At 46.4% G+C, this 16,277-nt stretch overlaps 1 protein-coding gene across 2 annotated transcripts in view; it reads left to right on the forward strand.

The window, feature by feature from the left end:
- Positions 1 to 1,952: 1,952 nt before the first annotated feature.
- The window catches only part of RMND5A (required for meiotic nuclear division 5 homolog A), a 42,744-nt gene continuing 28,419 nt past the window's right edge, over positions 1,953 to 16,277 (forward strand). The window contains exons 1-2 of one of the 2 annotated variants that reach the window (XM_074951890.1): positions 1,953 to 2,279; positions 10,083 to 10,225. In XM_074951890.1, coding sequence (XP_074807991.1) covers positions 2,138 to 2,279; positions 10,083 to 10,225 — 285 coding nt within the window. In that variant the 5' untranslated portion in view covers positions 1,953 to 2,137. Of the gene's footprint in view, positions 2,280 to 3,275; positions 3,365 to 10,082; positions 10,226 to 16,277 lie in introns of those variants that run through there. The other variant, XM_074951891.1, reaches the window with a different exon arrangement.

Below are 16,277 nucleotides of genomic sequence, written 5' to 3' on the forward strand. Positions count from 1 at the left end.
TGTGCAAAGGCAAGATATCATTGTACAGTTTTACGGGCAGTTTTAATAGTCACAAATCAATACAAGTTCCAGCAAGCAGTGTGTGATATCACAATTCGTGACATTCTGCCTCAGTTTCTCCATCAGAAAAGTGGGAATACAGTGAATACTGAGTCAGTGATGTTAAAGCAATGAGATGAAGTTTTAAAGCAGGGTTTGAAAAATTTACCAGCTACCAACTAGTCAAAAGATTAAACTCACTAGACAGAGTCCAAAGTAAAAGGACAGGAGCCCAACTGCCCAACTTAAATGATCTAGTGAAAAGCCAACTGCCCTTCCCAACTTGCTGGAAAGGGAAACTGTGCTATCATGTTCCTACCATGGTGTTGTCCCTTTAACCTACTCAAGGGCTCCATCTTTTATGTCAGCCTCTTGCTAGTACGTATCTGACAGCTTTGAAGCCCCCTCCCCATACATTCCCCCTGCAAAAGAAGGAGCATTCTGTCTACCAGCCCCTAACCTTAAAGTTGTTCTACTAGTCTATCCTCCACCTTCCTTCATACTCTGAATTTCCCTCTCCAGTAGTTTCTTTTACCCTGCTACTTGGAAAAATCCTGAGAGGCAGCAAAAGTGACATAGTTCTTGTCAGTTCCACTACTACATATGGGATAGGATTCTGAATAGCAACAGTAAAAGCTACAAAAGTTCTGCTCTTATTCCAGATGGCTGCTGTTTGAAAAAGCTCCGAGCACTGAACCATATGCAGATCCATGAAGCCAACAGCAATAAAATGACATATGCAACACCTTCCCAAAGTTGTGGAGAGATGGAAATAAGATCTTTAAAGCTTGACTAGACAAAGCAGGTGGTAAGTTCAGGTACAGAAGCAAAGTGGTGGAAATGAAGATACTTTAAACATGTATTGTCTTCCATTAGTTTTCAAGATAAGATGTTTCAATCTGGGCAGAATCCTGGGTGAAGAAGTCATAGCTCTAGGACTCCTCAAATGCTTTTGCCTGAGCCAGTCCATGTAGAAAGTGCCAGCTTCTCCTGGAAAAAGGCCACTGGCAAGTTACAAAACCCAGGAAAGCAGTAAGCACAATCAACCTCCCCCCCGCCCAAGCCATCTCCCTACAGCCAGTACTTGCTCCACAGGTATCACCTTAGGCCACTGACTGCATACCCCGTGCGGGATCACTGTCTGTGCGGTTTCCTCAGGGGTAACTATTGCCTTGACAGCAAGGTGCGTGTAGCTGGAGGCAGAGCTCCCTGCATTGCCCCCTCAAAAGCGCACCCGAGCACTTATATCTGCAGACACAGCCCTTGACCGCCGCCCCCACAGGTACCTCACCGCCTCTCCCTTGCAAGCTCCCACCCCTGACGCTGGCTGAAGCAAGCCCGTCGCCTACCTAGGGGCAGGAGAGCCTGTGAAGGGGCTGCCCGCCATTGAGCGCCCCCAGGGCGCAGCCCCCACCCGTCTTCCCCCAAGCCTCCCTACGAATCGCCCCTTTGCCCATTAGGGGCAGCCAGCCAGCCGGCCGGCCCCTGCCGCCACCTCTGAGCCCCGCCCCCATCGCCGCCGCCGCCGCCGCCGCCCGGGCCCAGGCGCGACCATAGCGCGCCCTCCCGGCATCTCCTCCAGCCCTGCTGTCTGTGGGGCTGCCTGAAAAACAACGCAGACGAGGACCCCAGCTGGCCATCCAGCAGCCTATCACAGACCTTCGAAGACCCCAGGAGCCCGTGGCACTGCCTGAAGAATAATTCCACCGAGAACTCCAACCCCCCGTACAGCCACAGCACACGCACTGCGCAAGGATCCGAGCGATCATTCCCGATCCCACAGTAACAAAACCGCCGACGACCCTCAGCGCCCTGCCAGCTGTTTTAAACAGAGCCTTTCTCCGGACCCGGACTGTCTACGGTGCAGCCTGAACAATAATTGACTGAGGACCTCGGGTGTCTAGTCCACTGCCTGCGCAGCGAGTGAGCCCGCTGCCGCTCAGGACCCCGGCTGCCTTTGAGCTGCCTGCACAATAACACTGCTCCGCCAGCCTCAGGGAGAAGTTCTAAACAAAATTCCGGCCCGGCGAGCGGCGGGGAGCCCGGCGGCGGCAGGGAGACCCGGCCTGAGCGAGCGGGGAGCCCCGCCGCGCTCGCCATGGATCAGTGTGTGACGGTGGAGCGGGAGCTGGAGAAGGTGCTGCAGAAGTTCTCGGGCTACGGGCAGCTCTGCGAGCGGAGCCTGGAGGAGCTGATCCAGTACGCGGGGGGGCTGCGCCGCGAGATCCTGCAGAGCGAGAGTACGTGCGGCGCGCCGGGCCCGGGACTCGGGCAGTGATGGGGGGGGGCACCCTTCAGCCCCGCCAGAGAGCCCGCCCCCGATCCCGGCTCTCCTACTCCCCTCCCCATCCCGGCTCTCCTACCCCCCTCCCCATCCCAGTTCCCCCCAGCCCGCCCCCGATCCCGGCTCTCCTACTCCCCTCCCCATCCCGGCTCTCCTACTCCCCTCCCCATCCCAGTTCCCCCCAGCCCGCCCCCGATCCCGGCTCTCCTACTCCCCTCCCCATCCCGGCTCTCCTACTCCCCTCCCCATCCCAGTTCTCCCCAGCCCGCCCCCGATCCCGGCTCTCCTACCCCCCTCCCCATCCCAGTTCTCCCCAGCCCGCCCCCAGATCCCGGCTCTCCTACCCCCCTCCCCATACCAGTTCCCCCCAGCCCGCCCCCCGATCCCGGCTCTCCTACCCCCCTCCCCATCCCAGTTCTCCCCAGCCCGCCCCCGATCCCGGCTCTCCTATCCCCCTCCCATCCCGCTTCTCCTCAGCCCTCCCCAGGCTCCCCCGATCCCGGTTCTCCTCGCTCCCCCCCCCCGATCCCGGTGCTCCTCAGCCCTCCCCACCCCCCGGTCCCGGCTCTCCTAGCCCCCCCCCATCCCGGTTCTCCTCAGCCCTCCCCAGCCCACCCCCCGCCCCAAGCTCCCCCGATCCCGGTTCTCTTCGGCTCCTAAATCCTGTCCGGGCGTCCCCCATTTGCCCCCCTCCCCGATCCCGGCCACTCGCCCGAACGACCTCCCGATCTCGGTTTCTCTTCAGGCCCCTTTCCCAGCCGTATCTGTAAGAAACCCCGGGGGTCCACTTTCTCCGTGTCACACCCCCTCTCCCCACAGAGACCCGGAGCCCCCGGCTTCCCCAATGTCCCGGTCTGGCTTCTCCTCGGGCCCCCTTTTCCCGGTCCCAGCGGCCCCCTTCCCCACCGCTACTACCACCATCGCCCCTTCCCGGTTTGGAACAACTCCCCGGGGCTGGGTGTCTCCCTCCTCCCGCCACTTCCTGGCCTCATCACCCCCAGCCTGTCCCTGCCAGTTTGGAAGGGCCCATGGCTTTTTCAGGTGCTGTGATTTTTAAGCACTCAAGGAAAATGAAATAGCGATTTCACAAACGGAGCGTAAATGGGGGGAAATTCCCAGCCAGTCAAAACATGTAAAAGTTAAAGGAAACTGTAGACAAACTTCCTTTTTTCCTTTTCTTCCTTTCCCATGTTTATCCAGTTTTCCTAAAGGGAAACAAGCCTTTGTTTACAGTTTCTGAGATAGTATTAAATGGCCTTGTAGGGGGAAACGGTGAGTCACAGCAATTTAGTGAAGAGGTTACAACCATGTTTAAATTTAGACCCTGTCCACACCTTACAGTTAACAACATGCTAACAAGAGTATTTGGGCACCATTGTTGCTAGCAGTAGTGTGGTTTCCTGACTTGCTAGGACAGGGAGACAAGGTGGGTGAGGTAATATCTTTTTATTAGACCAACTTCTGCATATTGCAAGGACAGGGGCATTTTTCTGTTTCCCTGACCAGTTAAAAGAAAGAAGCAATCCTTCTTCATGCTCATTCAGGGAAACTGTGCAGATCTCTGCTACCCTCTGAACTTAAATGCCTTTGTTGCTACCATGGTTCTAACCACAGCATAAACAGAGCCTTATTTGGATGATGGAGGAGGCTAGCACTTCTGGTTGTGGGGTGTTGAGTTGGGACAGGCATTGATCCATTTTGGGTATGCCTACTTATTCTTTAATGAATAGAAATATTTATTCCTGGTTAGGAGATTCTGCTGTGTCATCTTTATATTGGTCACTATGTTTATATCTTTATTCCTTTGCATTGAGTAATAATGGGATTAGTCACTGGTATTGAAAGAGGAGTCATAAGAGCCAGGCTGGGTGACATAAACAACAGGTTTGTTGGATTTTCTGGGCTAGATTTAATGGGGCTTCAGGTGAAGATAAACATAGCCGCCTAAGTATTATATTTGCAAATAATATTTAGCACTTTCAGAGTGTCATACGCCATAGCAGCTCTTTATAAAAATGAACCATGTAAACCTTGCAAAATCCCTGAGAGGTAAGTAACTCAGTATTTATACATGTAATGGGAGGGAGTGGTGAGACAAATCATGCGATTTACCCAGTGCCATAGAGGAAGTGAGTGATAGATATGGAATTAGAATCCGGGCATTCCTGGCTCCCAGTCCTATGTTTATTATCGCTGTGCTCTAGAAGAATCCACTTTTGTTTAGTTCCAAGAGTTGTATTTGTTTGTTCTAGTCCTGTGCAAATGCAGCTGCATAACTTTACTTGCATTGATGTCAGTGGGATTACTCCTGTGAGTAAAGTTAGATGTTGGCAGGATCAGGGCTGTTATTTAGACATGGCAGTTTACAGAGAGACTATAGAAGCAGGCCCTGTTCTGATGATCTCACAATTTAGGTATTTGTAGAAGTCCAGTCCAATATAGGCAGTAGAGTCTTCATTTTGTGAGAAGTTCTTGAACAGCTGTTAATCCTTATCTGCCAAAACTTGTTCCCTTGTTTTTTCAAAGGTTGGTGGATCAGAAATTCCTAGTGGCATTACCTACCAGAAATTAATTCTTTAGAGAACCTTCCTCTTTGGAAGCACATTTTTAATAGTCCCTCATATTTTTTTCAAGTTGTCCAGGCAGGTAAAAATTAAATTAAATCTGTTCCTTCTGCACCCTGTTTTATCGGTCCACAATTCAAAGAAATTCTTTGTCGAACAAAATGGTTTGACTAAGTGGCCAGCACTGTGTATGTTTGTTTATTATTTAGCGTGTGCATAGTCGTCTAGCCAAGCGATGGCATCTTCAGTGGCGTGATGCAGTTCTTCTAGGCCACCGCTGACACTAGTCAGCAGGCGTTCATTGACACTCTGCGTCATCGGCTGTGTTGCACCGCAGCTGCACAAAGCGCTGTCAGGAAGGCCCCAGCGATACTGGTTGGCTGCACAGAGACCTTGCCCGGTCTGGAACCTATTCAACCATTGACACTGGAGCAGGTCAAAACCAGGCGGGCAAATTGTGGGGTCGGCGATGAGGGACTGGTTGGGGATTATAACAGATATCCATTCCTCTCGCCAGAGTGTTACCGCCCTGACATCCTGGCGTGGCGGATGAGACCAGAATGGGCAACGTGACGGCAGATGTGCAGCTGGTGGTTTAAAAAGGTCATTGTGCGGTGTCAGGCTTGAGTTGACACGTACTTTCTCCAGTAACCGGCCAGTGGCAACCTGTCGTCTGATATGAGGAGGAGCATTATTGCTCAGAACTGGGAGCCATAGGATTGGAGTCGGACGCATGGTGTCAGAGATGATACGCATGGCGGCATGTAACTGCGTATCCACCAGTTTGGTGTGTGACGATCACCTCCAAACTGGTGCGCAGTACTCCGCCACCGAATGCGAGGTGGCAAGAGCTGATGTCCGCAAAGTTGGAGCAAAAGCACCCCATGACGAACCTGCCAGTTTGCTAAGAAGATTGTTGCACGCCTTAACTTTAGCTGCTGTCTTCTTCAGGTGGGCATGGTAACTCAGAGTGAGGTCCAAGGTCACACATAGATAGAATGCTTCCACTTTGTGTTTCAGCTCCTGACCATTCAGATAAACATTCAGTTCTCAGATTGCGCTGGTGTGATGAAGATGGAACAAAGTGGAGACTGTTTTTATGGTGCTTGGCTGGAGGCGCCAAGTCTTACAGTAGTCAGCTAACTTTATCATGACCCGGTTTAAGATGGCATCAAGCTCGTGAAACGTCCGGGCTTGGGTCCCTCAACAGATGTTGTCTGTGTAAATGAACTTTCATTTACTCCATTGTTGGCAGGTCATTGATATAAAGGTTGAACAGGGTTGGAGAAAGCACAGAGCCCTGGGGTAACCCATTGCTCTGTTGTCTCCAAGCACTCATCTTCTCCCCCATATGGATTCTGAACCACCTATTGCGAAGGAACAATTCAACGACGCCTGTGACCCAAGGTAGCAGGACCCGTGATACCTTCATGAGCAGGCCAGTGTGCCATACCGTATTGTACGCCGCTGTTAGATCGATGAAAACAGTGCCTGTTTTCAGGTTTCTCTGGAAGCCATTTTCAACAAATACGGTCAGTGTGAGTACTTGGTCGCATGTGCTATGGCCTCGGCGAAAGGCGGCTTGGTCAGGGCTCAAAATTCTCTCCACATCGGGTAATATGCGCTGTAGGACCAAGTACTCCAGTGCCTTGAAACACACCAACAATAATGATATGTTAAAGACAATCAATAAAACATACATTTTACAAATTGAGACTCTTATCCTGCAAGGAGAGGTGTGTGGTATGACCCTTCTGCTTGCAGAGGGTCTCATTGACCTCAGTGGGGTTCTGCTTTAGCCAGAAAGATCAGCCTACAAGGACCCCTTTTTGGGGTCCAAGCCTCTTATCTGTTAAAAAAACAAAACAAAACACTCTTGTATGTCTTTACTCTCTTCTGACTGTGTCCCCGCTGTGCCTCTTTTCGAGACCTTTAGCAAGATGCTTTGAGACTGGTGCTATCTTTTTTCATATCTTGTAAAGGGCCATGCATGTTGTTGGTACCTAATGAATGAGCAATAACCCCATATCAACCAAATGTGAATATTGCCATTGCTTAGTAAACACTCTGGAATAAAGTAAGGGGTGTTTACTATGCACCTTCAGACTGTTTGGGGACGTTATAAAGCTTCCTTTTTTGATAGCAAAAGTTCTAATTTAATTTTCACTAGTGATTTATAACTTTTTAAATAGAACAAGTGTTCAGCTTTGTTCTTAGTAATTTATTATCTTATTGCTTAATTTCTCATTTTTACCATATAATTATAATCAATTGGAATATAAACATTGTACCTACATTTCAATGTATAGTGTGTATATATAGCAGTATAAACAAGTTATTGTATGAAATTTTAGTTTGTACTGACTTCGCTAGTGCTTTTTATGTAGCCTGTTGTAAAACTAGGCAAATATCTAGATAAGTTGATGTACCCCCTGGCAGACCTCTGCGTATCCCTGAGGAGTATGCGTGTCAGACTGTTGCTGTCCATTAACATTGGATTATTAAAGGGACACCAATTTCTGTCTGAAGTTGTTGTTTTTTAACCCATTATTTGTTTCAAGTTATCTCAGTTGTTACTGTAACTGAAAGATTTGAGAGGGGAAAAAAATCTTTTTTTCTTCTGGCTTTCCTTTGTGTGGTTGACAGCCTTTTCTGTGTAGAGATTGTCCTTGTTTCTCTATAAGTTTCCACTTGTTGTGTGGGTTTTTTTACACAACTTAAGAGGGATTTCTTTTTAATGAGGGAAATTGTGAAACTACAATAATTGGTGGGGGAGAGAAATCTGTGGACAGGTGTAGTATGATACCTGAAACTACTTAACTTTTTTAAAAAAATTGAGCAGCTTTCAAGTTGACATCATCCTTTGCATTTCAGATTAATAAATGTTAAGGCCAGAATGGACTATTCTAACCATCTAGTCTGATCTTAGTGAATGTTGATAAGAAAATATTGATGGGTGGAATAATTTCTTTCTGCCTCACGTATAATCTCCAAGGCTGGCTGTTTGTCATGACAAAAGTCATGATTTTATGCCAGATAGGGGTTGTTTTTTTAAGTCATGACATGCAGTATTTTAGTGATGTATCATGGAAAATTGAAAAGTCAAATATCCCTTACTTTACAATAACAATTATTAAAACAATAAGATTTATCTAATAGTTGAAAGCCATTCCAATAAACATGCTCCCTACTTTGTGTGCACAAAGCCAAATATGTAACATTTCATAGAGGAGACTGGCTCCCTGCTGTTACTCCATATTCATTTACTAGGAAGAATATGGAGTATTAGTAGTTGTTTTCCTTTGTGACAAAGACCATGGCTTTATGAAGAGCACCTAAGGGAGAAACGTGATTGTTATGGCTGTAGCAAACATGCAACCTTAAACATTGCAATTAATAAAGATTCTGCAACTAGAATTTAGAGACAGAATGGGGGCTTGCTTTTTTGGAGCTGTATTGGTTCAATCTCTCAAAGATTGCTTTGTCAATAAAATAGGCAGATATGGTTGAGATACCTCAAAGCTACGCTTCTTCTGTTACGAGACGTCTTTGATTTCCTTCACCCAACTTGTAAGAGGCATGAAGTTAGGGGCTATACATTATGGTAGTTACATTTTGTTTCTCCTCTCCCCACACTTGCAACTCCTGTGATGGCAGTTTGTTACGCATGTCGTAATGCCTGAAATATCAGAAGAGAAACTGGCTGTGTAACACTCTGCTCCAACCAACAGTAATTCAAGACACAGAATGAGAAAAGAATAGGGATTAAAATTAATGGTTGCTTTTTGAACCTTGTTTTATTAAATGTTGTGGAACTTTTAGGATCTCATCCTTTTAAATATTTCTCATTGGGAGGATTTATAGCTATGGCTGTTAGGAAAACCGTTCTTGGACTGGTTGGTCACTTCAGCCATCACTGTGTACACTACCTGAGGGATATTTTAACACAGACCTTGAGTGTGTGTGCCTGATTGAATGATGTAACTCGTAGAATGATCTGGGCAGAAGCAGTGATGAGAAAAATCCTCTCATCAACAATAGGATCTAAAACAAGACTGGAGGAGACAGTACTCCTGAATCTGGGATCCAAAAGTTGAAAGAAAGTGGGATTGAAGCAGAACACTGAAGAGAAAAAGTCAATTTCTCCAACTGAGACTATTTAACCCGTAGGGAAACTGAGGCATAGATGGTGTGAGTTGCCTGGGAGATACTGGGATTTAGTTTAAGGGTTCTCAGACATTTTCATATTTATTATTTTATACATAGAGTATGCCTCCTCCCCTCCCACTGGTGATCCCATAACATTCCTGTGGCAACTATTGAACCTGATGCAATGGAAAAGTAATATCTGGAAAGGAACAATGTATTTTTAGCTGTCACATGTGATTTAGCAACTGGAAATGAGGAAATCCAGCACAATGTGATGAGCCAGCTCTTTGTGAACCACCAGCAAGTGCTCCATGGCCCACCTCTGCTCTTTGAATCAGTGTTTAGGACCTATTAGTTTAATTATTTAGACATGGGATTGTGAGTCAGGAGATTTAGAACCCGAATGGTATTGCTTTGCACTTTGTTTTGAATGTAATATGCTACCAAATCAGAGTGGTAGCACTCGGCACTCACTTTGCACTGGTGTAAATAGCTACATAAGGTGCAGGGCAACAATGAATTGGGCCCTTAAATTCTAATCCTGGACTCTGTGTGCGTGCGCACGCAATATGTAATGCCTAGCACTAGTACATCCTCAAAGAACTGAACAAATGAAAGCTGATCCTACGGTGAGGGTAGAAATGATACCCCAGTACATTCTGTGAGGAAGGTTGGTTTAATGTTAGTGCTTTGAGATCCTCTGGTGAAAGGCACTAGAAAGTCCTATTTATCATTAGCCTTGAATTCATCAATTTGAAAAACTGTTATTCCATTCAGGAGAATTTGTACCTGCCATAGCAAAACTGGGATTAGCATCTTAATGAGGTTGCCCATATCCTATCGGTTTTATTTTTTTTAAAACTGCGTTTAGCTGATGTTGCTTTGCCTACACTTTCTAGATTGGCTTTTGACTTTGTTTTTTTTAGAGCTCTTCACTCTTCCAGTACCATTTTCATCTTTTATTATCTTCACCTATTTGGGAGGGATTTAGCATTATCATTTGTTTATAATAAAGTTTGTAATTAATTTTCTTGTCTTCTGCCTAGACCAAGATGGAGCCTTGTCAGGGACAATTTCCCTTGTTATGACACAGTGCTGCAAAAGAATAAAAGACACAGTTCAGAAATTGGCCTCGGATCATAAAGACATTCACAGCAGTGTTTCCCGAGTTGGAAAAGCCATTGATAAGGTATTTACGTTATGACTTTTATTGTGTTGAAACTTGTTAAATATTTCCCGCCTTGTATTTTATAGTATATAGTCAACCCTGCTATATTTGGAATCAGAAGGTTGGGGTTAAATCCTGGCCCAATAATTGGAAAACTTCCATGGACTTCAACAGAGCCAGGATTTTATCTCTGTGTATAAACTAGTCTTCTGAAAATTCATATCCGAGCCTTCCTTCTCCATGTCTTTTCACAATAAAATCTTCCCAACTCTTTGGAGGTCAGCCAAGTGGTCGTTTCAGTTCCTGTGGGTACCACTTGGTGACAGCTGCAGTCCATCGATTGTCAGTGAGCCTCACTATATGTCCGGCCCATCGAATTTTCCTATGCCTGCTCTCAACAACGATGTCCTACACTCCACTCTGCTCTCCTGATCTCTTCATTGGGGACTCGATCACAGAAGAATTCTGGGAATTTCAATCCTTCCATCACCCTCTCTGTGACAGACAGTTGCTGCTCCTCTGTCTTCGTCAGCACCCATGTTTTGCTGCCGCACAACATTGCTGGCAGTACTGTTAAGTTGAAGAGGCTGGCGTGTGTTGCCTGGTTGATTTTTCCTTGGAGGACATCCCTGATAGAATTGAATACACACCAGTGTGCTTGCTTTTTTCGTGAGAGTTCACCTTCCTGATTGTGGCGCATGTTAATTTCTTGGCCCAAATAGACATATTGCTCAACTTCTTCTGTTTGTTCTCCCTTGATTGTGATTTGGACTTTTGGCAAGGTATCAGACCACATAAATTTCGTTTTTGGAGCGGTTCATTTTCAGTCTGACTTGGCTGCTTTTTGTGTTGAGTTCTTACAGCATTTTCTGTAGTTTGATAGTATTTTCGGCAATCAACACAATATTGTCCATGAATCTGAGCTGGTTCAATGTATTAACAGGTGTTAACAGGATTAATAGAAATCTTCTAGCTAAGAAATATGCTATTTCTGGGTATCATGTCTTCTTTCTGTCTAATCACTGGTAACAGATGTTTAGACAGTTGTATCCTGTTTTAGGAGACCTGTTAATCTGGAACAGCTTTATCAAAAAAGGTATTTTTGCATGATTTTTTTTTCTAGTTTGCTTTTAATCAGTTCACTGAGGGCTTGGTCCTGTGAGGTGCTGAGCACTCTCAGTGGGAATACAGGATGCTGAGCACCCCACCGGATCAGGCTATTAATATGATGCATTTGTGCACTTCATAAATAATAAAGAGAGCACAAAAATTATTATAGTTGAAGCTTTTCTGGTGAGACATTCTGATACAAATTCTGATTTCAAGGATTTCTAGGAGCGCCACAAGTTACTGTAGGATAGACTTCAATATCCCTTTGAAAAGGTACCCAAATTCTCTCTCACAGCAATTGATGCCATATGTAAACCTTCAAGCCACGCTTTTCCATGAAACAATATTGTGAAGCATTCTTCCCTCTTATGGAAGATAGTTCTGTGTGTCAGAGCATCTGTAATAAACAAAACAAAACAAAAAATCCCCAAAACTCTTTTCAGATTTTCATTTGTGTTGTGGTTTAATATTGAGACATGTTTAGATCTCAGATTGTGTGTACTGACAGATTTCTTAAACACAGTGTCAGACATAGAGTTGGTAGACTGCAGACAATTCTTTTATAAAGGAGACCCTGTGAACATGTCTCTTGACTGTAAAGAGCCACCCCAGCTATACAAAGTAATGGTTAATCTTTTATCTTTCATAACGAGGTTTAAACAAGACACCTAATCCATTAAGTTTTAATTTAGTAGCAGCAGAATGTACTAACAATCACAATACACAGTGCACTGCATTATTGGGTGGAATATCTGTGCAATAATTGTGATTTTTTGTTTGTTTGCTCTATATTTAGCTATCATATAGATCTAAAAAACAATGTATGGCTTAATACCAACAGTGCTAATCCAAGCATCAGTGTGATATTCAAAGCTTAAGTATACATCTGTTCATGATCCTAGCTATTGTATCTAAACCAATTAACTAAAGTAAAAGCAATCCATCCTTATTAGTAGCTTGAAACCTGCTATAAATCTGTTTAATCTTGTCTTGAGTTTGAAACTTGTAACTTCAGTCCTCTTTTGATTTAACAAATGGACTTCATATGAACCATTCTGAATTTGATTAGGTTCTTTTTCAATTTAATTGCTCTGGTAAAACAGAGCAGCACTAAATAATAGCAACGTAATTCAGGTGGATTTCAGTACTGAGTGAAACAATAGGGAAATGGTTTGTAGTGACAAAAAATAAGAGGTATAATCCCCCCTGACATTTAGGGATTTGATAAAATTAGACATGGTCTCTTGTTTCCAAATAACTGTTTCAGTTATTCACTCATGTAGTTTCTCAACAGTTTTATTGTCACTTTACCAAATGAAGTTTGCCCAGTATTAAAAAATGGACCATATAAATAAAAGTTTTATTAAACTGTAGGCACTACATTTAGAGACTGATAGAAACAAGAAGTGGAAGGACATCAACAAGTTCATCTGGTCTGTGCCCCAAGTGGGTGCAGGATTGCCAATAAGGACCCCTAGCTGAAAGTTCAGTCCTGTGGTATTCTGAGCAACCTCAACTCCCATCAATATCACCGGGAGTTCAGGGCACAAACACTTTTTCCAAGTTATTTGGCACTTTGCAAGATCATGCCTTGAAACACAGACTTTCTGTGAGATCTTGTGCAAGTCACTTGAACCAAAAGCTTCAGTCCATACAGCTGGAAAACTGGGTAGAAAGCAGGAGCTGCATCTGCTGAGAATTTCCCTAGACAAACTACAGAAAATATATTCTAATCCTTCTTGGTCTATTCACAAAATCCATTGTATAAAGTTGAGCATAATGATTTAATGGACGGTCAGGTTGAAGAAGGTCTCATGGGGTCCATCTAATCTATCCGCCTGCACTGCTTTAAGATAATGTTTGCATTTCAAGCAAATCTGATTCCTTCTAATGAAGTATCTATTGGCTTATTAGGGTTCCATAAACAATTTAAATTAAAATCTCCCCAAATAATATACTTAAGTTTTAAACCAATTCAAAGTAATTAGATATAATTGATCTAGTGAATTGATCCCTCATGGCTTCCAGACAAATCCTAGACAAAGTTTTGTTGTCAATAAATAAAATCCTCATTAGAACCTGAAAGATCAGTCTTTTACTGTAATTCACAAGATGTAGGTTTTGTATTTACAATAGCCTTCCAGCAGCATCTTCATTTTCATCTTTATTTTTACAGATAGAATAAAACCTCATGACAATGTGATTGGTGTTTTGTAGGTCATCAGGTTCTTGTTAAAATATGATCAGATGTGGACAAGTGTCTCTCAGATGAATTTATCGTGGGCTTCAAGATTAGAATGAGGCTTCCAAAATTTATTGGAACTAATTTTAGTCAGTGGTGAGCAGGAGCCGGTTTGCACCGGTTCGTGCGAACCAGTTGTTAAATTTTGAAGCAGTTTTAGAACCGGTTGTTAACCCGCTTCCCTGCAGGGGGCGCTGAGGCTTTGATGGGCTCCGGCTGGGAAGTGATGTAATTCCTCCTCCGACCACCGGGGGCGCTGTGCTGCGGGAGCCATGTGGGCTGCCGCCTGGCCCAGGGCACGAGCCCTGGTGCTGCTGCTGCTCCCCCGACCCCTGGCCCTGGGCTCCTGTTGCTGCCTGGTGCGTCCCCAGCTGCTCTGCTGGGCCTGGGCTGCGTCCTGCTGCTCGGGCTGCTCCGAGCTGCTCTCCCTGTGAGCACCCACCACCCTGCCCACAGCCAGCCCCCGTCTCCAGCCACCCCTGCACCCCCTGCCCTGCCCGCAGCCAGCCCCTGCCACATCCCCTGCCCTGCCCGCAGCCAGCCCCTGTCTCCAGCCGCCCCCGCACCGCCTGCCCGCAGCCAGCCCCGCCGCACCCCCGCACCGCCTGCCCGCAGCCAGCCCCGCCGCACCCCCTGCCCACACCAGCCCCTGTCTCCAGCCACCCCGTACCCCCTGCCCGCAGCCAGCCCCGCCGCACCCCCTGCCCTGCCCACAGCCAGCCACCCCGCACCCCCTGCCCGCACCAGCCCCTGTCTCCAGCCACCCCCGCACCAGCCCCTGCCGCACCCCTGCCCTGTCTCCAGCCAACCCCTGCCTCACGCACCCCCTGCCCTGCCCGCAGCCAGCCCCTGCCGCACCCCCTGCCCTGTATCCAGCCAACCCCTGCTGCACGCACCCCCTGCCCTGCCCTCAGCCAGCCCGTCTCCAGCCCCTGCCGCACCCCCTACCCTGCCTGCAGCCAGCCCCTGCCGCACCCCCTACCCTGCCTACAGCCAGCCCCTGCCGCACCCCCTTCCCTGCCGGCAGCCAGCCCCTGTCTCCAGCCAGCCCTGCACCCCCCTGCCCTGCCTGCAGCCAGCCCCTACCTCCAATCAGCCCCTGTCCTGTCTCCAGCCAGCCCCACACCCCCTTGCCTCCAGCCAACCCTGCACCCTCCTGTCTCCAGCCAGCTCCGCACCCCTTGCCCTGCCCGCAGCCAGCCCCGCACCCCCTGTTTCCAGCTAGCCCTGCCCCACGCCCCTGTCTGCAGCTGGCCCCACGTCCACTGGTGCCCTGCAGTTCCCAGGGCAGTAACCCTGCACACCTGCTTCAATGAGGGGGGCAGGGAGCAGCTGGGACCCACACATGTGCATACCCTAGGGTGACCAGACAGCAAGTGTGAAAAATCAGGACAGGGGGTGGGGAGGGTAACAGGAGCCTATATAAGAAAAAAAAAAACAAAATCAGGACTGTCCCTATAAAATCTGGTCACCCTAACACACCCCCAGGGAGTGGCGGGGACCCACACATGTGAAACGGAGCTCAATTCTAGTTCAGGCCCATCTTTTTAAAAAAGAACTTTAGACAGGGTTAACATACATCCGTATTTTCCTGGACAGGTCAGGCTTTTTGGTTCTTAAATCGCCGCCCGGGAGGAATTTTTAAAATTTAAAAATTCCTCCCGGGAAAATACGGACGTATGGTAACCCTGTTGGTACAAAAAATACATACTGGGGCACATCCCTTAAATCAGAACTTTTTATAGGGAACCGGTTGTTAAGATTTTGGCAGCTCATCACTGATTTTAATTGAGTGTTACATCCCAGTGACATCTATTGTTTCAAATCAACCAGTGCTTCCTGCTCAGCAAGCTCAGATTTTGATGGAATTTGGTGTGCAATGAGTCCATAGTGAGTTTCAGATTAAATGTTTCATTTCCTGTGTAATGAAAGGGAGGGGCCTACGCATGATATTTCCGTTGGCCAATCTTTTGTTTATGCAACTCCATACTAATGAGCTGGACAGATTTACTAGGCATGTTGCCAGTAGGGTTCTCGCTGAGATCACAGGCTCATTATCATAACAACTGAAGAGGAACTTCAAATTTGGCATGAAGTATTAGCATCCATCTCACCAAGATCTTTAACTAACCAAACCCTTTGTCTCCATATCAACTATTCAAGATTCCCAGGTTCCACATCTGTGAAAGTTACTCCTTATTACAAAGGGCTGTTGCTTCCTTGGAAGGGAATGATTACAGCCAAATTTAATCTTAATGTAGTTTCTCTGCCCCCCTCCCAGGATCGGAGTCACATTGTTATCATCAAACAAGCTGTCTGCAGTGGTTGGCCAGTGATTTCTACCAGTTGAATGTAAAAAAAGCATACTCTTGAATGGTTTGACACTGGCTGATCATGATTGGGATGTGAATAGTAGAAGCTCATATCCTAGCAGTATCCATCTCATTAGTAGTTGAATACTTGTGCTGGTGTTTTGAGGTGGGATTGTCATCAGGAGAATGAGGTGGAGAAATGCTGACTCCATCCATTTCTTCCATACCTTCGCTAAACCTTGTCCTTAAAGGCATACAGTTAGGTCAGATTTCACCCCAAATATAAGTTTTGGGGAAACAAGCTTTTACTAAGATGTCTGGAAAATTTTCCATGAAACAAAATTAGTCCAGGGAGCGGGGGGCATGGACACACATTTTAAAAATAAATATTCCTTTGGAGTGTCGTTCA

The sequence above is a fragment of the Natator depressus genome, chromosome 4, assembly GCF_965152275.1.
Source record: "Natator depressus isolate rNatDep1 chromosome 4, rNatDep2.hap1, whole genome shotgun sequence".
NCBI lineage: Eukaryota > Metazoa > Chordata > Testudines > Cheloniidae > Natator > Natator depressus.